The sequence below is a fragment of the Barbus barbus genome (assembly GCF_936440315.1).
Source record: "Barbus barbus genome assembly, chromosome: 21".
Taxonomy (NCBI): Eukaryota; Metazoa; Chordata; class Actinopteri; order Cypriniformes; family Cyprinidae; genus Barbus; species Barbus barbus.
Window position 1 is genome coordinate 7,538,179 of NC_136749.1, and position 25,032 is coordinate 7,563,210.

The window sequence follows — 25,032 nt, forward strand, 5'->3', positions numbered from 1 at the left end:
AGAGTATAGTTCCTAGCCATATCAGCCTAAAAAAATCTAAATTAACTTGCAAAATGAGCCTATTTACAAAAAAGTGGAGTGTTCCTTTAATGCAATTGTTATGGGGTTTTGTTTAACCTCTAAAAGTAAAGTTTATGTAAAATATGCTTTTTAATTATAATTACTTTTTTTTTTACTTAAGTGTGTGTGTATATATATATATATATATATATACACATATATACATACACACACACAGAATCAAGCATCAGACCAACTGCAGCAACGAGTAATTAAAGCCATTTTAAGATGATTTTAGTCAAAATGGCTGAAAAATCAAATACAACCACTAGTAATATGTTTTATTGGCTTATCACTTTTGACCAATAGGTGGCACTGTTATCAAATATATGTGGTGTGTTCTGTGTGAGGTGTCAATGGCACACACAAAGTTTGGTGTCAATATGTCAAAGTTTAGAAGAGATACAGCCTCAGATGCAATCTGGCATTATGCCTCAAATTTTTTGCGGCGCTATACGAAAGCAGTTAAAAAAAAATCCATAACTTTTTGTCACCGTGTGAAGATAATCTGATAATTATGATAATTGGACCAACGATCGAGGAGGAGTTTGAAAGAGTAGGTTTTCAACATAAATCAAAATGGCGCCAGGAAGATCGGCCGATAATGGCATAATTGGTATCCATGTTGTTGGCATGATCCATGGAATCCATCAACATCAGTTAGATCAACACCACGGTTGATAAATTCTCATTACAATAGGCTAATGTAAACCAAAGTTATTAGCAATTTTGTTTAAATTTTATTATAAATATTGACCACAAGGTGGCGCTGCCCCAAAACATTTTGAGTACTGTCAAGGCATGGTGCCGAAGACACATAGCAAGTTTCTTAATGATACACCAATGCGTTCGTAAAATATAGCATTTGATGACAAAATTCAAAATGGCCAATGCCCAAAATAGCTGACAGGGGAAAACGGGCATGGTTCCACTCGGTATTAGGGATGGGCATTTTCCCAAAATGTTGCATTCAAATATTTGGGCTCATAAAAAACGAATATTCAAATATTCATTTATTTAAATGAGGTTTAATGAAAAAGACGTTATTTTTAATTATCAAGTTTTTGTCACGATTTCTGAACAAGCTTATGATTAGCCTTTACACAACAATGTTCTACAACAATGTTACGTTATATCGCAAGGTTAACTCCTGGAATCTCTAAGGATCCAGAAAGTGAATGCATTCAAACAGTAAGTTCAAAACCGCTCTAATGCAGAGAAAACACAGATTTCATCAGAGATGACAGAGATAACAGTAGGCTACTCACGTACAGGTGTCAGTAAAAAATAAATAAATATTCAGCAAACTATTTGGCTTACAAGCACGAGTGGTTTATACTGGATGCTGGCTGAAGGTGTTTTAGAATATGCAGTAGTCAGTGGTTTAGTAATTCTGGAACAGCCAGGTCAAGGTAGCTCGTTTAGTGGTCTTTTGGCATCCCCCTGTGTTCCTGTTTGGTATCACAGATTGTCTTGTGCTGTAAACTACTAAATGTAATGTAGAAATCTTCTCTGTGAAACTGTGAAAATGTTTTCTGTGAAACTGCTTTGCAACAGTTTATTATAAAAAAAGCGCTATAAAAAATGTGAATTGCAAACAATTATTAATTAATTGATTCCTTTATTTATTGTGGCACTATAGGCTATACATTCATTGCAAATTATGAAAATTAAAAAGTACTTTTTTAGTACTTTAGTTTGTATTTATTTATTTTTGGGTGGGGTACTAGGGTTGAGAATGGCCCCTTTTTTCTACTTTAAGCATTGATTGCGTATCACACCAAAGTCAATTTCTGCGTATAAATCGCACGCCAAATAGAAACAGAAAATCGTGCTATTGATATGCATTTTCATGAGACCGGGCTCGTTTTTTTTTTTAAATGCCATATCTGTCACAGGTTTTTAACAGTGCACATTTGTTGTACCATAAATGTAACAAAAAAACTTAAAGGTAATGTAATGACTTGTTTGATGATATTTGTCTTTGTTATTTACTAGGGTTTTAAAATCCTTACATTTACATATCCTTACATAAGTAATTAAGTACTTTTTAAAATAATTACAAATGAAAAAATAATTAAAACAGTTGTATGTTAAGAATTTTAAACTAATAGCCTATAACTTCAAAACATACTAGCAAGTAGCAAATAATAAAGAGGAGCATAGAAACATAACAAAAAAACAAACAGAGTGCTTTGAGTATTTAAGATTATCTGAACGTTTTCCATTCAAGAACTGTTCTTCATCTTTCCCTGCTAAAAAAAAACAAAAAACAATAGAAGCCCAATAGAAACCATCACAGAAATTCTAATTTAACATCCCACCAATAGAATCCATCACATACCAGTAGACACCATTATAGTTTCCATTAAAACCAATACCAATTCCCATCATAACCATTAAATCCATTACATTTTCTATTGTGTTTTGGGCAGGGTTCTATTGTTTTGTTCAGCAGGGTTGTTTTTTACTATGACATCAGACAGCAGGAGATCTATTAAGCTGCATTCATGCACGGATCTCTTTTGAAATATAAGAAGCAATGTGGTTTGTTCTGTCCGTTTAATCCCTTAAGACATAACTGGCTGTTTACATTAATTTTGCGTCATAAAACCATTTTGAGACACAAATACATTAAACCACGGAGTCGCGCACAGCCGCATGTGCGAGCAGTCTACTAAACAAAGCGTGCGTCAGCATTCGAAACCACATAAATGATGTTTTCGTAGAGCATTTGTAAGGAAAATACTGACGGGCGAGACCGCACACTTCAAGTATAACATTAAACAAAGCGCGCGTCTCTATGCAATGAAGTGCCTGAATGTCGTTTTAATTTGCTTCAACCTTTCCGAACTTTATGAAAGCTTATTTTATGGAAGGTCCGAGTGGTGTATGTGTGTGAGGAATTGGAAGCAAGCAGAATACAGGTGTTTCTAAAGCAAACTCAGCGTCATCGCACATCTGGTTAAAAACTAAGCTCAGAATCGATTCTGAAATTCTCAGAATCGTTTGAGAGAGAATCGCGATGCATCGATGGATCGATTTTTTCTCCCACCCCTATTATTTACTTTGATTTATGGAGTAATGTGGATTTCTTAGCGTGATAAATTAAAAGGATTTATGCTAAAATAACAGAGCAATAATATTAAATTTTACATCTATGCAAATGCATATACATTATTTGTAACTTAAGTAGCTAATAGTAATATAAAGAGACAGTTAGGCTATTTAACAATGTGTTGAGGAGGGGTCAAATTTGTACAGTCTTACAGTTACAACCGGCCCTTTGATGGCAGACAATGTTGATAAGCAATATTGATGACGCCATTGTTTACAATACAACACTGAGCACATGCACTGAGGCGAGGGGCGTGACATTTCTGAACACGCATTAGGCGGTTTAGCGAGTCACAAAACACTGGGCCAGCTAACCAATCTGAGCTCACTGCGTATTTCTGAGGGAGGGGCTCCATAAAACCAGGAAATCAGAGTATTCATCAGAGAAGGGACAGAACAGTGTAGAATAATGGTAAATTATGTGAAAAATAATGTGTTTTTTTTTTAAACTAAGTATTAACATGTTAGACTGTACCCTATAAACACAATCAAGCCACACCTCTAAAAACATTTGTGTTGAGTGAGACCGTACAAAGATGTCAAAATATGCTTACAGACAAATCTGACCATGCTATAAGGAAAAGACAAAGAAGCAGACAGAGTAGTCATTGATTTAATAATAATAATATAAATAAATAAATCTCTCAGTGTAATGGTACCAAATGATTACAAACAGGTAAGAATAAACAATAAACCTAACAAGTAGCATGTTTGAGACATGTTTTGTTTGGAAGCATCAACAAATCTTGCAGTAGGACTTTGATCTTACTTTCAAGATTGGCACATTAAAAAAAAAAAGCAGTCACTGGCTCATTCAGTTCTTTATTTTGTATGTGTGAGTTTTCAACAAAATAAAAAAAAAAAGGCTCTGCATACCTGCAAATTCACAAGAGGTCAAAAAGGTGATATAGTTCGGAATTGAAACCTTGTAGGGGGATCTGGGGAATTTGTTTTTATGAATTAAACATGTAAATGAAGCGTTCTGGTGCACACTTCTAACAACAAAAGCACATTTTCTTTCTTTTGTTTTGTTAATCTGTCAATGATTTAAGTGAAATATATTTAGTGTATAGCCTAGTCATATATATTCCTTTTTATGTAAGCCTACATAAAAAGCGTTCACAGAAGCGCTGCAGGTGCGTGTGATCTGTTGAATCCATCTTACACTATATCCTCGGATAAACTCTAATGCACTGCCATTGCGACTAACTTATGATCTTGCATTAAATATTCAAGATGGCGCCGTGCATGTGGCAGTAGCTCTGAATGTTTTTAATTTCTTGTATTTGTTGTACTTTTTTTCAATGTTTGAGGACTGTGATGTGCAGCCTTAGGTTTGAGAGCATCAGAAAGCACTGGATTATGATTCTTTTTATATTGGCATTTTTAATTGGAACTTCGGGGGCAGTGTCAAGTGCAGAAAACTTTGATTCCGTGATTTACTCAAGAGAACAACTTTTGGCACTTCAGCATACTGCGATGTCATCTTTACCAAGAATGGATATTCCTGTGGATCTGAGGAGGAGAAGAAGGAAAAGACGATACAAGCCATCGTTACCTGTTATTATAATGGGAAACGTTCAATCGCTGGGGAACAAGATGGAGGAGTTAACGGCACTTGCAAGGACGCAATGAGAGTATCGTGAGTGCAGTTTTATGTGTTTTACTGAGACGTGGTTGAAGGAAAGAACGCTGGACTCAGTTGTTGCATTGGATCGCTTTCATCTAGTACGTGCGGACAGGTGCAATGGGGAGACGGGTAAGAGTAAAGGAGGTGGACTGGCACTGTTTGTTAATGAACGCTGGTGCTGCTCAGGACACATCACAGTGAAAGAAAAACTGTGTAACAAGGATATTGAATTACTGGCTGTGGGAATGAGGCCATATTATTTGCCTCGAGAATTTTCCTACGTGATATCCATAACGGTGTATATTCCTCCTGCGGCTAATGTGAGTAATGCATGTGAATGTAGTCAAAATATCCTCAATCACTTATTTCGGGTGATTTTAATCAAGCTTCTCTACATAATACTCTCCCCACGTTTACTCAGTATGTGGACTGTGATACGAGAGACTATAAAACTTTGGACTTGTTCTATGCAAATGTAAAAAACGCCTATGGTTGTTCACCGCTTCCTCCTTTGGGACGGTCGGACCATAATCTTGTTTATATTAGATCTATTTATGTTCCGCCTATGAGGAACAAAAGTTACAACAGAAGAATGTGAAGGAGGTATGGAGTGATTTAAACAGGATGTCTGGTAATGGAAATAAGAGTACAGGGATATACTGCCTTTGGTGGACAAACGAGGGTGGATGAAATTAATATATTTTTTAATAGATTTGATGGAGGATCTAGTGATTTACAATTTTCCTTTATAGATGGTATATGGCAGAGTTCCTATTTAGATCCTCCTTCAGTTTTAAGATCACCTTATTTTCCACTTGTGAGTCTGTTCCTAAGTTTGCTGTATCAATGGAACAAGAAAGAAGTGGGTTAAGGATTAAAAAGAAGAAATCTGCAGGCCCTGACGGTATTAGTGCTGGAGTTCTTAAAGCCTGTGCTGATCAAATATGCTGGGTAATTCACTATATTTTTAATTTGAGTTTGCGCTTAGAAAGGGTACCTGTTTTATGGAAGACATTGTGTGTAGTACCAGTCCCTAAGAAAACTAATCCTACTGAGTTCTCACAGTATAGACCAATAGCTTTAACGGCTCAGTTGATGAAGGTTTTTGAGAGGTTGGTTTTAAATTATATTAAGCAGTTATTGTGTGCTGCTGAGTATAAACTGCAGTTCGCTTACAAAACTATTTATTGTGGTGAGCTGCTGTGACATGTGAATTTCCCTTTGGGATTAATAAAGTTAATCAAATCAAAATGAAGAGTTCCCAGCTGAGCGCGGGCAATTCACTCGTTGGATGCGTCAGCGTCACATTTGCATAGGCTGTACTACTTGAATTCCTGATTGGTTGACATTCTGTTCGGAACTATAAAATTTTATTTTGTTTCTGTTCCAGTCAAAAATTTTGTTCGTTTCCAGTTTTCGTTCCTTGATTCAGACCAGTTCCTTGACCGGTTCAGAGCCCTGATGCGCAGTGCTTTAAAAATGTGTGCGTGTTTCTGGATCTGTGCCAGCCAGCGAACGCAGATTTGAATTTAGCAGCTGGTGATGTTTTTCTTATTTATTTATTTATATATAGTTTGCAGGACAAACTGCGTATTTCACCCAAAACTGTTTGGTGTGATATGATTCCAAATTTAGGGGGGCCAAGCTTGTTGATAATATTCCCCATTCATTTCCTATGGGTGCCCACTTTTATCCACGAAGAACAAATTAAGATGTTTGTTTTTAAACCAAGTCAAGTCACCTTTATTTATATAGCGCTTTTAACAATACAGATTGAGGCAAAGCACTTAACAGTATCAAATTGGAGGATAGAGCGTCAGTAACGTATAATGATAAGATTAAACACTCAATTTTCAGTTAAAGGTATTTCATTATTGAATTCAGAGATGTCATTGAACCACTTAACTTTGTTGAATCGAGTCCATTTTTTGTGTGTGTTCAGGTGGAAAACTGGAAAAGTAGCCAAATCTTGTACCACCCAGATTAAGGAAGCCATTGAGAAAAAAACAAAAAAACAAATTTGTCCCGAAGGATGCCTGAGGGTTAAACAATGATTGAGCTGTCTTTTCAACACTATATTCCTTGTATAGGCCTAAACTTTCATGAATACCCTATATTAGCTCCTTAAGGTCTGCGTTAATGCCCTGTCTAGGATATTTACCGCTGTATTGATGAACATAAGCGACATTTGTCTCTCAGTGTCAAGGCACAGAAAAGTATGAAAAGCATCGTCAGGATAGTCCATCTGCCATCAGTGGTTCAATCTGAATTTTATGATGCAACGAGAATACTGTTTGTATCCAAACAAAAAATAAAAATAACGATTTAAAAATAAAAATACTTTTCAACAATTAGTCTCCTCTCTGTCTCTCCGCATCAGCGGATAATATCTAAAATGGCACTACACTGACCCCCGCCCAATGTCGCCCATGAACATGAAGGTGGGTTAACCTTACTGACAATGAGACCTTTTGTGTAGGAAGAACAGTTGCCATACAGCCTCTATAAAAAGGCCCACTAGTTGAAAGATAAAAAAATAAATACCAGACCAACTAAATGGGCCAAGTTTTCCCTAACATGGAAAAAGACAGACAGAAAGAAAATTAGTGGTTAAAAGATAAAGTATGTACCTCTGGTATAGTCTACTACAGCCTCCAGTGCAGCAATCCTCACATCCACAAAGTGGCCATACTGAGCGTAGGACTTGAACAGGCTGGGGTCACTGGGGATGTGGCCATTCTTCTGTAGCATGCGGATGGCCCGTAAGCAACTACAGCACAGAATTGACAAAAAGAAAAAATACTTAGAATATAATATATTATATAATTATGCCTACATTTTTTATTTTTTTTTCCCAAAACTAAAATGATAATTTTACTCGATAATTTAATGGACAATTGGCCAGTCACTGAGATAAAGAATGCATCAATATTTTGGTTCAAAGAATACCAAGACAAAGCAGAAATTAAATCTAGGCAAAGATACGATATAACATTTTTGTTATATCAAATCCATCTTCCAAAATGTATTTTGCCTTATCTTGAATCACTACGGCATGCCTATAAGTGTTTATTATTCAGACAAACCACAGCAAGAGTAGTCCAGTTCCTGTGTCACTCATCATATACAGTAAACACAACGAAGCAGCTCAGGCTAGATTGCTCAAGATAGCATTCCAATTAAGATATACATTAAATTCAAAAGGTCTGGCTGTGCTTAATGGGTACATTTCTGTACCCTTTAAGCACACCCCTGTTCCCATTAAGCTCACATCAAGTTTTATTAAAAATTCTTGTTTATTTTAAGGAAAATTGTTAAAGAATAATTGTAAAAATATATACATTTTGAAGGTACAAAGTCAATCACAAAAAAAGCAGAACACTAAATATCAAGCAACAAGGCATTCAAGTTCAGTCTATTCATCGGTTCAGTTCAGCCTATTCATATTGAAGTGTCATTAAAGCACATTGCAATGTAAAAGTACAAGCCGGTAATGCCTGTTAAGTAATATGTTAGCATAACACAATCTTATACAGCCAGTCAGCTGTGTTCTGTAGCATCTGCGTTATGCTATCTTTTGGATCTAATGTAATTATTTCCTACATCCAAGTTCCAGTATATAATATGCAAAAGTCTGAACATTAATCTCTTAATTCTGAACATTAATCTCATTAATCTCTTAATAATAAGTAGTGAAACTTACCCAAAATAAAGAATTAAACATCTAAAAAAATGCACATTTAAGGGGCTCCTCTTTTGGTGAAAGTTTTTAAACAGCTTTCAAAATGGCCGCCAGACAGTGTGAACACATGGACAAACCGTCTGCGTAGCACATGCAAAGCATGCAATGACTGTGGCAACTTAAACATTTGAAAGGGTACTGTGTTCTAGGATACTATGGCTATACTATTTACCCCATGAATATATGGTTGACCTCAAGAAGGAAAGCTATATCATACACTTGGAAAGTTATTAGCTATATTACTGGTTATCGACACTAGGGGTGTGACAATACACTTAGCTCACGAGATGAACTTGGTTCACTAGAACAAGACAATATTTTAATATTATTTTAAAGAAATTTTCGATGACAAAATATTTGTCTTTTAATTACATAATGTAAAACAATGCAGTTGTATTTTGAAATATTTTAACTAATCTAGGGCTGTAACTAATGATTATTTTGGTAATCAAGTAATCTACTGATTATTTTGACAATTGAGTAATCTGATATTTTTTAGTAACACAAATAGACCTAAGTGAAAACCAGGCTTTAGTATGACTATTTGTATATAAACTAACCATGAGGCAATAATAATTGGCTCAAATAAAATATCAAAACCAAGTAACTGCATGGTTTTGTTGAACAACACTGTTAAAATACATAATGCAATTAGGGCTGCAACAAACGATTATTTTGATAATCGATTAATCTAACGATTATTGGAACGATTAATCGACTAATCATCGATTATTCCACTGATTAACCAGTAGACTTTGATAATTCAGCTTTTGTGATTAGTTAAAATATTAAATTATACATATTCTAACATAAATAAAGGTCACTTCAGCTTTAGAAAAGCATATTATGTAATTACAATTATTAAACAATTAATTGGCAACAATTTACAATAAGGTTCATTATTTAACATTAGTTAACATGGACTAAGAATGAACAATACTTCTACAGCATTTGTTAATCTAAAAGTTAGTTCATTTCAGCATTTACTAATGTTTTTATTAACCAACATTAACAAAGATTAATAGTTAAATGTAATAAATGCATTGTTCATTGATGTTAATTAATCCATTACAATAAGGTATCATTTATTAACATTAGTTAAAGTGTTACCAATTCATTATACAAATAGATGTATTTGGCACACAAAATGAAATGACAGACAGATACACTCTCACCATATAATTAGCTACATAAAAAAGAAACTGAATGACACATTTTGCACATTCTGCCTAACTTCTCCTTTTGTAAGTCATATAGATAAGAAACATAATAAAGGTAAGCGATACGACGCTTTGGATAAACTATTTTATTCACAACATAATATTTTAAAATACCTTATAGGGTTATATAATAATAATCAACATAATCAAAACAGTCCTTAGCTAGATCAAGCTTTGGTCTCTGTAAACCAAACTGTCAGTTTAATGAAACTATTTTTTTTCCCACTAATAAAAATATTTAATAATTAGCTAGCTCCACACTGGAGAGCTGCTTTATATCAAAAATCAAGTTGTAATTCTAACTGAAAGCGACACTGACTCTGGTTTTTCATGTTTAATACCGTAAAGATGCTTGAATTAAGACTATTGCATAAAGTGCTATATAAATAAACATGATGTGACCGGACATTACTGGAGTAACGTTACATTACTGAAAAGCAGAGCTCATGCAAACATCCACATCGTTGTAATCAGATGCATTTTTAAATGCTGTTAAATGCTAACTGCTGTCAGTTTTTGTTGTGTTTATTTAGTTACTGAGACGAAAGCGCGCAATATATATTAACATATTCATCCAAACGCCGCTCAAGTTCGGATGCATTTTCTCTGAAGCGCTGTGTGTCTTCTTCTCTTGAATGCATCCAGGAGGGCTGAACTACAGTCTTGCGCTACAGTGCCACACTGGTGAAACCTCAGTATTGCAGGCTCTAACATTAGGTCATGTGAGATCAAACGACTACTCAACAATTTTTCATTGTCGACGTTGTCGATAATGCAGACTAATTGTTGCAGCCCTAAATGCAATATGCCTATACATAATATGAACATAACCAACTTAAGTACATAATATATTATAACAAATACCTGCAGAGGGCGTCAACGGCGGCCTGGTGACGTTTCACTTTACAGCGTGATTAAACGATGTTTGAAGGCAGGGTAAGCGATTTCAGGTAGCCAATGTTGATATTTGAAATCACCAAAACAAACACGCCCCTATACCCCAAAAGGGTCTCGCCCCTATTTTGATAGATCCGCCCCAAATATACGTAGCCTACGCAACCCAGGCAACGAATAGTTCTGTGAAACATAAGCCACTTTTCCGCTGAAATTACCTGGAACAATATGCCCCAAGAACTTTTTTCCCCCCAGACCTGTTGCTGTCTGCATTTCCATCGCGGTCTAAAGTACCGAGAAGATTAGGCAAATAGTCTGGTGACGTAACATTAGGTCTACGCGCATTTCTCAATACCAAGAACGCAAATTTTGGACTTGCATCCTCGGTAGTTCGGACTTCACGAGTTAGACTCGGGAGTGTGAACTCCCGTGGATGGAACGACGCAAGTCCGGTAATTCTGCAAAGAGCAGCGTACTTGATAACGTCAGTCAGCTCGCCTTGGCTGCTGCAATCTTCCTCACTCGATTTACAGACGAAATATATCAAACACCACTGCCTCTTTTCGTTTTCATTTAAACATATTAATAGCTGCAGAAATGTAGTACAGGGAACGTACATACATTACAATGAAAATAAATATTATATCAAACATGGCCTGTTTTCATTTTCATTTTCAACATATTAATAGAACAATAGAATAAAGACCAAAGTTGACCAAAGTTTTGTTAGATTTACCCCTAACAAATTATCTCTCATGTTTAACCCCTACGGAGACATCAGAGCCAGCAGCAAATGTCAGAAGGACTAGTTGAGGTTATGCTCCTCTCTTCGGGATCCATGAGCACTGGGCGCCTGGTGATCGCGTGGAGCTCACGTCTCCATAATCGGTGAAGCACATTTTCAAATAAGCGCCGTTTTTAATAAATAAACCACAGATTTGAGTTTTAAACAACTACATTCTCGCCTGAAATACAAACGTCTAGTGTAGGCAGGCTTTAGCTGTTGCGGTGCGGCACGTCTGGTGTAAACACTGTGTTACTCTCCTATCGGGAAGAAACAAAGCAACCTCGGAATCCGATCGCAGGCCTTCCGCTCCTTGAGTTCACTCCAGCGCTGGATGGCTGATCCGATATTTACACGGGTCCTACTTTTTGCCTTATCGTTCCGCAGGTTTTCCTCTTTAGTTTTTTTGCTCGGCTCGGCTGTTCACTGAACGCTCTCTCCTCCATATCATGAGTAGACACGCCCCTTACTGCTGATTGGCTACAAGTTGGTTTTGGTACTCAGCACCGACTCAGTTTTCTAAAACGTTTTTGAAAAATTACATACCCCACCTTTAAATCCATTAAATTTTTATATTTGGCCACATGCAAACTAAGAAACTTTTATTTTCGTGATGTACAATAAATGGCATATTTAGAAATAGGTTGACGTATTCTCCTGTGTTGGCAAAGATTTATAAATGATTTACGTTACAAATCTAGTGAGATAATGCACACTGTTTTCCCAGATGAACGTTAAGCAACTCAAATTCACAGCATATAGAGGAAGAGTTTAGAGCCTTTCACACATACAGTCTTTACTGGTAAATTGCCGGTAACCATTAAGAGATATGAACAGGAACTTTCCAAAAAACCCTGTAAGTTTGTTCTGGCAATCATATCGTTCTTATGGAGATGACATGACTACTCTGAGCCGTTTACAAAGCTCCGCTGCTTTTTAATTAGTTTTTCCATGTAAATATGCGCTGGATGGACATCTTTGACCATTGCACCTCGCAGCTTTTTCAACTTGTAGCACATCTCCATTCATCGGGGCTGCGATTCTGCAATTTGATACTATGATGCGCGTCTTGTGTTTATAAGAGCAAAACATTCTGATTGGATAGTAATGTTAGTTTGGCTGAGAGTGAAAGCTGTGCTCCTCTCATACCATTGGTAGGCAAACTCATGGCAACACAAGTTTTTTTTTTTTTTTTTTTTTTTTAATGTACTGACAACAAGTCTCGGTCACACGAGCACTAAACAGCACTCTGAGATCCAGATTCAAACAGCAGAAACACTGTGCATAACGATACAAGCAGAAGGCTTAATCTACAGATCGCCAGCATTTACCATGGATTTACTGTAGTAACAATAACTGCACCATGGTATTGTGTCAGAAATGTGGGTATTCATATTGAATTTTATTATATTATTAATCAAATGTATTAATACATTTATTAACATATATTAAAGAAATGGGATATAATAACAGTATTTTCTGTGATTAAGCTATAGCGTTTGTGCATTTATACTAAATGTATCTAGACTACTGTTTTTCATACAAATACCTAGAAACCATATATTTTTAATATTTTTACTATTAGTATTAGTATACTATTTTTTACCATGGTATTGAGGTGCTATATATGTGGTTTTAACTGTAGTTATGATCTAAATGTATGCTACTATGGATGATTAATAATAATAATAAAAAGAAAAGTTAGAATAATTATATTTCTACATATAAAAATGAGGTTGTGTATTTTTACAGATGTTATGGTTTTTGATAATGAACATAAATTTACATCTGCACCCTAACTCAGGCTACTAGCCTACTATCATCAAATGTGCATTTCTAAGTGACAATATTATTATTAATATTATCAGGCAACACAAAACAATTTCTTGATTTAAAACAATATCACTCAGTAGAACATACAGAAACTAAGAAATACATTTTTCTATTAAGATTCTATTTTGTTGACAAAAAAAAAAAAAAAAAAGTGTAAAAAACTTAAAAAAGTGAAGTGTTTGTCATGTTCTGACCATAAAGAGTAGTTTAAAACCACAGCTAATGGTCTGGTTTCTACAACTTTCACTTAGGAGCAAAAACTAGTGAAACGGTCCAGATGTTCTAAGATGGCGGCGCAGATGGCAGCTACTGTGCTTTGCTCTTCAGTGTTTGTACTGTTTTTGTTTCTCAAATACGATCAGTTTTACCAGGAATGACCTGCTGAACATTCGGCAGAACACACCACAAAATCTTTTACCGGATTTTGACTATTCGACGTTTTGCTGGACATTGTAGTTGGTGGAGCCATAGCTCTGGTCAAACGCTTCAGGAAGACGCGCAGACAGGGGAAGCGAGCCGGCGCGCTCGTGAAGCTCAGACAGCGCAGATTTCGAATGCCGTTGCCTAGCATTCATCTGGCAAAAGTTTAATAGGAAGTTTCACAAACTTGGCAAATTCATTTTTCATAAGTTTGTAGGTATCAGACATCCGTTGTGGGCATTCTTGGCAAGCTTTTCATGAGACCCATCTAAATTTCCACAAATCACATGCATGTAAAAGAGATCACACACCTGACAGTTATGGTGTTACAGTAGCTCGGCAGCAGTTTTTCCATGTTAAGAAAGCGTGTGATTTCCTCCAAGATCAGGCGAACATCTGTGTTTAAGTTGTCCACTGTGCGCACCTCATTATTAATGCTGATGGCAGGAGTCAGTGAATTTGTCAGGGCATCAATCAGCCCAGCACGATAGTAATTATCAGAAAACTGCAGTAGAAAAAAAAATTACAACAGTTCTGTGATGTTACCTCTGACAAGCAATTTATGTAAATAAACACAGCAATGTATAGAAAAAACATGAGCTTTCAGGTTTAGATCAGTTGGGACACTTGTAGCATGTAGCCTTCTACCTTTCATCAACATTTCTTTTCAACAAACCAATTGTCTTTGCTCCATTTACCTTGTTCTTCCGGTTGTCATTGTATTTGATGAGGTCCAGTATAAAGTTGAGGACCTCTTTGGGACAAAGGTTCTGAACATCTCTGAGCAGAGCCATGGCCACAGGCATAGTCTACATGAAAAGAATAGTCAAGTCTACTTTAGTGTCATTCTAGCAACAGCTGTGGTGCAAAAGATTGACAATAGTGTTCAGCCCTCTTCCTTGAAATGGAAGTAGGTGTCAGGGTTTTGACAGCCTGATGTGTTGGCCTATAAGCTGCAATATATCCACTGAGATAGCAACAGAGTAAAACGTTTGGAAGATGGGAGTTGGATCTTTGGTGGTGATGCCGTGAGCCTTGTTCAAACAGTGTTAATGCCAAATAGCCGATATGGCAGGGAATGAGTTTCCAATAATTCTCTAGCACATATGAATTATAAGAATTCAAAGAAGCAGGGCTCGCAAAACTTCAAAGTCCCTGGTAGCCCTTCGGGCAGGTACTCTTCAGATTTTGGTAGCCCGAAAATTAATTTAATTAGCCCAAATAAAATAAAGACCATAAATGTCAATCAAAAACATTTTCAATACACAAATATCAACGAAAATCAAGGAAAGAGTTTTATTTGAATATTTACAAGGTATTTGCAGAATTCTTAAAAATCTATTTAAGGCAATTTGAAAAAATATTTCTTATACCATTTAACATATTTAAAAACCTTAAAAACTCTTCAGTTTAGTTGTATCAAATTTAAGGACCCGTGGGAGCAATGTTCCCTCTAATTTTTTTTCTTCCTCAGCAAAACTTTTCTCAATTGGGCGGACATTTCGGGCACCTGAGCAAAAACATTCTTTATACCAGACCTGTACAGCACGCACACAAAAAAGTGTGTAACTTTTAACTTTAATGTGCTATTTAGGGCCCAAGCCAGTAAGGCGCAGGGCCCTATTGTTCTTCTAAGGATTATTATTTTTTTTTTTTTTATTTTTTTTTTTATTTTTTATTTCAATCATCCGGGCACTTTTGGGGGCCTTAACGTGCCCGAAAACTCTCGAAAATTGGCACGCACATTGGAACCTGCGGCCATTAGGACGCCGCTGAGGCTGGGACCCGGGCGTGGCACAGGGGCTCTACGGCGCCCCCTGGAAAATTGTCAGAAAACTTGATGTATAGCTCACACATACTTGCACGTATTCATATGAAACTCGGTACACATATAGAACTCATTGAGCCGAACAACTTCCGCACAGCATGTCTTAGGCTCCGCCCAACAGGAAGTCGGCTATTCAGGGCTGTTTAAAAAGCGCATGCTCTGGAATTTGATATACTCCTCTGAGGATTTCCATACGATTGCCACCAAACTCGGTGAACATGATCTCAAGACATTGGGGACGCTAAATTGCGAAGATATTTTTGATATGTCGAACGGTTTGCCCGTGGCGAGGCGATGAAGTTATGGCGAAAAATGAGACCCAGGAAATGCCTAATAACGTCCACATACATTGTATGATGTAGATCAAACTTCAGTGATTTGTTCGTTGTATGATGCCGATCGGATAGATGTGACTATTATGACTGAAAGTTATAGCGCCACCAACTGGCTGCAGGAAGTGTGTCGTTTTCAAAATGCTTTGAATTCAGCATCTTCTTTTTACTCGATTTGCTTCAAACTTCACCAGAATAATGTCAAAACACGGCCGATGTAAAACTGTGAAGGGAATATTGATATCTAAAATTATGTTGCCATGGCAACGTGTCAAAGTTGAAAATTCGTTTCTGGTGATTTTGAGGCAGATAACATGTTTAGAATGTCATGAAACTCAACACACATATCAGTATTAATGATAGTTAGACACTGGAAAAAGCTCATAAACGGGCGTGGAAGAGACACTCTATAGCGCCACCTTTTGTCAAAAATGAGGGGGTTAGTTTTAGCTACAGACCCCAAACTCGGTACATAAATTGTTCTAATTAATCCGGACAACTTTCTAATTTACAGTCATTAGCTACGACCAACAGGAAGTCGGCTATATTTATTTTAATGTGGATTTTTTTTTAAAACGGGCTGTAAACAAATTAATACTCCTCCAAGCAGAAACACTGAAATCACACCAAACATTTTTTATCATGATGCCAAAATACTGAAGATGCTAAATTGCGGACGGATTTAGGATATCTTGAACGATGATTTAATGGCAATTTATTAAAGTTACAGTAAAAAAGAGAAAACTTTTTTTTTTTTATCTTTTAAGAGCAGCTTCCAAACACTTCATAAAAAATTACATACACAGAACAATACAGTCTGAGAATATGTGATTAATTTCATGAATTTACAATACACTATGCAGAGGAGAAAATTAAAAAACTATCAGAGCTGCTTCTGAGTGAGAGCTCCCTGTCACTGCAGCTGAGTGAGGGGGTGGGGTGGGGTGTGAGTGACTGTGTGAGTGACTGTGTGGATTGAGGAGCTGGGTGAGAGAGAGAAAGAGAGAGAGGGTCTGTTTTTTAAAATCTTTAAAAAATGCTTATAAATCATTAAAGATTTTGATAACACTTTATAATAAGGTCTCATTTCTTAACATTAGGAAATGCATTAATTAACGTGAACTAACAATGAAAAATATATTTTTACAGCATGTTAATTCTTCCATGATAGTATGAACTAACAAAGAACAATTTTTTTTAAAGCATTTATTAATCTTTTTAATGTTAGAAAAATAGTCATGTTCAAAAGATAAACTTTAAAATTTAATAATATATTAATACATTTTGGAATTAATATTGATCAACATTAAATGGTATATAATTATTAATGTTTATATAGATATATATATAATGATAGCTACAGACACCAAACTCGGTACATAAATTGTTCTTATTAATCCGGACAACTTTCTAATTCACAGACATTAGCTACGACCAACAGGAAGTCGGCTATATTTATTTTAATGTGGGTTTTTTTTTTAAACAGGCTGTAAACAAATTCATACTCCTTCAAGCAGAAACACAGAAATCACACCAAACATTTTTTCTCATGATGCCAAAATACTGAAGATGCTAAATTGTGGACGGATTTAGGATATCTTGAACGGTGTTTTAATGGCAATTTATTAAAGTTACAGAAAAAAGAGAAAACTTTTTTTTTTATCTTTTAAGAGCAGCTTCCAAACACTTCATAAAAAATTACATACACAGAACAATCACAGAATTTAAAGTTTTATATGTTGTTCTGTGTGTGTGTGTGTGTGTTTCACAGAGTTGATGGTTTGGATTAACCCTTTAATTGCCGTATCCCTTAAAACCAAACTGCCAGAGGGTTACTGTAATGCGTGTGCTCGCTGGGCACCGTTTTATCGATGCCACCAGGGTGGCGTATGCTGACGGCTTGGGCCCGTCATCGCTGCTTGCAGCTATATTTATTTTTTTTTTTTTTTTTTTTTTTTTTTTTTTTTTTTTATTTCAATCATCCGGGCACTTTTGGGGGCCTTAACGTGCCCGAAAACTCTCGAAAATTGGCACGCACATTGGAACCTGCGGCCATTAGGACGCCGCTGAGGCTGGGACCCGGGCGTGGCACAGGGGCTCTACGGCGCCCCCTGGAAAATTGTCAGAAAACTTGATGTATAGCTCACACATACTTGCACGTATTCATATGAAACTCGGTACACATATAGAACTCATTGAGCTGAACAACTTTCACGCAGCATGTCTTAGGCTCCGCCCAACAGGAAGTCGGCTATTCAGGGCTGTTTAAAAAGCGCATGCTCTGGAATTTGATATACTCCTCTGAGGATTTCCATACGATTGCCACCAAACTCGGTGAACATGATCTCAGGACATTGGGGACGCTAAATTGCGAAGATATTTTTGATATGTCGAACGGTTTGCCCGTGGCGAGGCGATGAAGTTATGGCGAAAAATGAGACACAGGAAATGCCTAATAACGTCCACATACATTGTATGATGTAGATCAAACTTCAGTGATTTGTTCTTTGTATGATGCCGATCGGATAGATGTGACTATTATGACTGAAAGTTATAGCGCCACCAACTGGCTGCAGGAAGTGTGTCGTTTTCAAAATGCTTTGAATTCAGCATCTTATTTTTACTCGATTTGCTTCAAACTTCACCAGAATAATGTCAAAACACGGCCGATGTAAAACTGTGAAGGGAAGATTGATATCTAAAATTATGTTGCCATGGCAACGTGTCAAAGTTGAAAATTCGTTTCTGGTGATTTTGAGGCAGATAACATGTTTAGAATGTCATGAAACTCAACACACATATGAGTATTAATGATAGTTAGACACTGGAAAAAGCTCATATACGGGCGTGGAAGAGGCACTCTATAGCGCCACCTTTTGTCAAAAATGAGGGGGTTAGTTTTAGCTACAGACCCCAAACTCGGTACATAAATTGTTCTAATTAATCCGGACAACTTTCTAATTTACAGTCATTAGCTACGACCAACAGGAAGTCGGCTATATTTATTTTAATGTGGGTTTTTTTTAAAAACGGGCTGTAAACAAATTAATACTCCTCCAAGCAGAAACACGGAAATCACACCAAACATTTTTTATCATGATGCCAAAATACTGAAGATGCTAAATTGCGGACGGATTTAGGATATCTTGAACGATGATTTAATGGCAATTTATTAAAGTTACAGTAAAAAAGATCATTTCTTTTTTTTTTTTATCTTTTAAGAGCAGCTTCCAAACACTTCATAAAAAATTACATACACAGAACAATACAGTCTGAGGATATGTGATTAATTTTATGAATTTACAATACACTATGCAGAGGAGAAAATTTGAAAACTATCAGAGAGTTAGACTTAGACTGCTTCTGAGTGAGAGATCCCTGTCAGCCTGCAGCTGAGTGAGGGGTGGGGGTGGGGTGGGGTGTGAGTGACTGTGTGAGTGACTGTGTGGATTGAGCCAGTGGGTGAGAGAGAGAAAGAGAGAGAGAGGGTCTGTTTTTTTAAATCTTTAAAAAATGCTTATAAATCATTAAAGATTTTGATAACACTTTATAATAAGGTCTCAATTCTTAACATTAGGAAATGCATTAATTAACGTGAACTAACAATGAAAAATATATTTTTACAGCATGTTAATTCTTCCATGATAGTATGAACTAACAAAGAACAATTTTTTTAAAGCATTTATTAATCTTTTTAATGTTAGAAAATTAGTCATGTTCAAAAGATAAACTTTAAAATGTAATAATATATAAACACATTTTGGAATTAATATTGATCAACATTAAATGGTATATAATTATTAATGATTATATATATATATATATATATATATATATATATATATAATGATAGCTACAGACACCAAACTCGGTACATAAATTGTTCTTATTAATCCGGACAACTTTCTAATTTACAGTCATTAGCTACGACCAACAGGAAATCGGCTATTTTTTTTTTTTATGTGTTTTTTTTTTTTTTAAACGGGCTGTAAACAAATTCATACTCCTTCAAGCAGAAACCAAAAATTCACACCAAACATTTTTTCACATGCTTCCAAGATACTGAAGATGCTACATTGCGGACTGATTTAGGATATCTTGAACGGTGATTTAATGGCAATTTATTAAAGTTACAGTAAAAAAGAACACTTTTTTTTTTTATCTTTAAAGAGCAGCTTCCAAACACTTCATAAAAAATTACATACACAGAACAAGACAGTCTGAGATATGTGATTAATTTCATGAATTTACAATACACTATGGAGAGCAGAAAATTAAAACTATCAGAGTTCTCCTGTCACTGCTTCTAATGTGTGCGGTGGGTGACTGGGTGGGTGACTGACTGTGTGAGTTCAGTGAGTGTGGAGGGGGAGAGAGAGAGAGAGAGAGAGAGAGGGTCTGTTTAAACTTCTCAATAAAATCCTTAAAAAATGCTTATAAAGCATTAAAGGTTTTGATAACACTTTATAATTAAGTCTCTTTGGTTAACAGTAGGGAATGCATTAATTAACATGAACTAACAATGAAAAATATATTTTTTACAGCATGTTAATTCTTCATTGATAGTATGAACTTACAATGAACAAAATATTTTTAATATTAGAAAAATAGTCATGTTCAAAAGATAAAACTTTAAAATGTAATAATATATTAACACATTTTGGAATTGATTTTGATAAACATTAAATGGTATATATTTATTAATGATGTAAATTAACAACAGTTAAATAATGTTGTTTTTAACATTGGTTAATTCACAAATAACATTAAATATTAACAATATATGTTTTACTTTATTCATTTGTGTTAGAATAAATTATTCATGTTAGTTAATGGAAAAATAAATCATTAAAAAATGCTTATAAATCATTAAAACCTTTGGTAACTATAATAATTTCTCATTTGTTAACATTAGTAAATGCATTAACTAACATCAACTACCAATGAAAAATATATTTTCACAGAATTTAAAGTTTTATATGTTGTTCTGTGTGTGTGTGTTTCACAGAGTTGATGGTTTGGAATAACCCTTTAATTGCCGTATCCCTTAAAACCAAACTGCCAGAGGGTTACTGTAATGTGTGTGCTCGCTGGGCACCGTTTTATCGATGCCACCGGGATGGCGTATGCTGACGGCTTGGGCCCGTCATCGCTGCTCGCAGCTATATTTATATTTGATTTGACCCTTGATGTAACTAAATGATGTACATTTTAGGTTACCTGAGAAAACATTTTTACTGAACAATACACTGCAGTTCAAAAGTTTGGATCAAAGTTTTTTAAAGAAGTTTCTTATGCTCATCAAGGCTGTATCTATTTGATAAAAAATACTGAATATTATTTCACAAAATAATATTGTGAAATATTATTGCAATTTAAAATAAACTTTCTATTTTAATATACTTTAAAATTTAATTAATTCCTGTGAAGCAAAGCAGTATTTTCAGTGTCACATGATCCTTTAGAAATTATTCTAATATGCTGATTTTTAATCAATGTTGGAAACAGTTGTTCTGCTTTTTTATTTATATACTGTATTTTTGGGGACCTGTGATATTTTTTAAAAATAAAAAGTTAAAAAGAACAGTGTTTAGTCAAAATAGCGATTTTGTTACAATATAAATTATTCAAAAGTTTGGGGTCAAATTTTTTTTTCTTTCTTTTTAAAGATACTTTAAAAAAGTTTAAAGAAAGTTAAATAAACTTTATTCAGCAAGGATGTGTTAAATGAATAAAATTGATAGAAATATTTTCTAACAATAGAAGTCTTTACTATTTTGAATAAATGCTGTTCTTTTGAACTTTTTATTAATCAAAGAATCAAAGAAAAAAGAAACACAGGTTCTAAATAAATATTAAGCAGCACAACAGTTTCAACACTGATAATAAATCAGCATATTAGGATGATTTCTGAAGGATCATGGGACACTGAAGACTGGAGTAATGATGTTGAAAATTCAGCTTTGATCACAGGAATAAATACTATTTTAAAGTATAGGTATTAAAATAAGAAACCAATATTAGAAATTGCAATATTTCACTATATCACAGTTTTTTTCTGTATTTGTTAAATGAATACAGCCTTGATGAGCAAGAGACTCAAAGTCAAAGACTCAAAAACAAGGTCAATTATTTACCAGGTTTATAATATAGGCCTAACATAATATATTATCAAAACAAACTATTTAAACTGATAGAATAGAATAGAATACAAACTGAAGCAAAACTTAAGCTGAAATCTGTAATTTAAATATAAAAAAACGTGAACATATGAATTCTTCTATAGCTGTCTAAACATCATTATGAAGTACAGTTTGTACAATACTCTTGTGTGTGACTGTACGTTTCAGAGTTTTGTTACCGTTCTTTGCCCATCCTGCGCTATTTCCAGCACTTAATCAAGCAACTCTTCTTTAATACATGAGCATGTTTTATTTCACATGTCATTGCGTTTGTGTTGTCTCTCGTGTTGAGCGCACCACAACCATTGAAATATTCAGTTTCTACGGCGACTCATTTGGTGCATATCGTTCTCTTTCTATGAAACCTGTAAACCGCATTCACCGGTTCTAACTCTGTCGTGACATCAGCTCTATAGCGGTTTGCCCGAGCATTGCTATTCTTTCCCTTTTACTGGCGGCATTCAATCAAATGGCTTCCCAACTCATTTTTGTGTGCGCAAGGCACATTATTTCTTCTGCGCAGCCGCGTGCACGCTCAGCTTAGAGGGAACATTGCGTGGGAACCCTGTATTTAAGGTAGCCCGTCGGGCAGGGCAGTGATACATTTTTGGTAGCCCGACAGGAAAACACAATAGCCCCGGGACGTCGGGCCAGCGGTTTTGCGAGCCCTGAGAAGTATACGAATAATTCTAGGGCCCGATGATTTTCGCGATCCAGAAAACGCGGACGGAATCGCGGAATCCAGTCATAAAAACGGAATTTACAGTTTAACGCGGAATGTCACGGAATTGGTCAAAGTTTGGACGAATTAATCAAAAGTAGGTCATTACACTTAAATCAAATCGCGATATGGACTAGTATCTGTAAATATTAATCCACAAAAGTCAATTTAAATATGAATTTAGCATGTTTTGTGCGTCTCTGGAGCAGATGCGTGGTTTTGTTTACTATATACACAGTGCGCGTGGCGCTCGCGGTTATTTCAGCGTCTGCCGTCTCAATGAGGACATAAGTACATGACCAACATCTCCAGAACTGATCTGAAAGTCACTTTACGAGCATTTTACCATTTCATTTGAGTAAAACCAGAGGTGGGTAGTAACGAGTTACATTTACTTCGTTACATTTACTTGAGTAAATTTTTTGAGTAACTAATACTTTTAGAGTATATTTAAAATTGGGTACTTTTACTCTTACTCAAGTAAATTTTTAGTGAAAAAACTGTACTTTTACTTAGTTACTGTGGGCGACGCTCCTCTCGTTACTTTATCTTATTGCAATACTATAATAAAGAAAAATAATAAAGACAAAAATGCTTCAATTTATTCCAAACGCGCCGTCTATTTTTCTCTGGGCAACAAGCGATGTCCGTTCGCGAATGATTCATTCTATTGAATCAATTCTGTTCGAAGGCTCGATCAAACCCGTTGGCAAACCAGTGAATCGGTTCGCGAATCAGTTTGAATGATTCGTTCAGTTCCCTGCCGCACACGCTGAGTCTCTGAAGCGGTTCTCACTCAGAGTTTATGAACATCAAGAGCGTTGAAGCCATGGCTTTTTTTGGATCTACAGTCAGTTGAAAGCAAATCTGCAAAGGCTATGGTTTGCTAGCTATGAAGATATTCATTAGATGAACACCGCGTGTGCTGTCGGTTCCACAGGAATAGATTCGTTTACAGTACACAAACCACTATGACATTACCAGTTTGTTGTAAATGTACCTTATACATTAAATACAATCTAGAATTAATTCATTAAATAAGCTGTCACAGAGTATGAAATGAACACTCGCCAAACCCGCGTTAGTTCCAGGAGGAATGCCTTTGCTTAGACACAATTAATATTGATATTTTCACAATATTTGCGCTTGCAGAAATAAAGGCTACTTTTGTTTACATTTTGCGGAACAGACGGAAGAAGATCCGTCATATGCATTTATTTCATTATGTTCAGATGTTCTGTAGCGGTCATGTGAGGAGATTTCTCTCTTCTCCGTGTCAGAGGTTATATACATATATAAATAATACATAATAATTAATTAATAACATAATATACTTTAAAGTATAATTTAATTCAGTGATGCAAATCTGTATTTTTATCAGCTGTTACTCCAGTTTTCAGAGTCATATGATCCTTCAGCAATCATTCTAATATATTGATTTATTATCAGTGTTGTTGAAAAAAACAGCATATGCTAGTTTGGTATGTTTTGAAGCTGTAATGCTGGTCTTTTGCTGGTCAGACCATTTTAGGACCAGCTTAAACCAGCCCAAACCAGCATCCCATGCTTCAAAACATACCTAAACCAGCATATGCTGGTTTTTTCAACAGGGTTTTGCTGTTTTTTTGGAACCTGTGACATTCACAGGTTCACATGTGTTCACAATTCTTTTATGAATAGAAAGCTGAAAAGAACAGCATTGATAATAAATCAAGATATTGGAATGATTTCTGAAGGATTATGTCACACTGAAGACTGGCTTAAAGGCTGATAAAAATTCATTTGCATCACTGAAATAAATTACATTAAAAAACATCTTTTGAACGTGTGTGTATATTATATATATATATATATATATATATATATAATATGTGTATGTGTGTATGTGTATATATATAAATTTTATCTAAATATCTATACATCTAAATAAAAATAGACTATATTCAGTATATGATCCAAAGTAACTAGTAACTAACTACTTGAGTAGTTTTTTTTATCCGATACTTTTTTATTCTTACTCCAGTAACTATTCAGACTATTACTTTTACTTTTACTTGAGTAAATATTTCTAGAAGTACTTTTACTTTTACTTGAGTACAGTTTTTGGGTACTCTACCCACCTCTGAGTAAAACTAGCATCATATCATGTACACACAGAACTTTAAAGTTATTCAAGGCAACCCGTCAAAATAAAAGTTTGGTCTTCTAAAGACATCAGAAATAGAAATAGGTTAGATAGAAATAGAAATAGGTGCCAGAAATAGGTTAT

The 25,032-nt window shown here is 35.4% G+C and overlaps 1 protein-coding gene across 1 annotated transcript in view; it reads right to left on the reverse strand.

Moving 5' to 3' along the window:
• The window catches only part of LOC306887870 (transcription initiation factor TFIID subunit 2-like), a 98,944-nt gene that overhangs the window by 26,616 nt on the left and 47,296 nt on the right, over nt 1-25,032 (reverse strand). The window contains exons 18-20 of the mRNA XM_079445873.1: nt 14,399-14,509; nt 14,012-14,205; nt 7,438-7,577 (exon numbers count right to left, since the gene is read on the reverse strand). Coding sequence (XP_079301999.1) covers nt 7,438-7,577; nt 14,012-14,205; nt 14,399-14,509 — 445 coding nt within the window. The remainder of the gene's footprint in view (nt 1-7,437; nt 7,578-14,011; nt 14,206-14,398; nt 14,510-25,032) is intronic.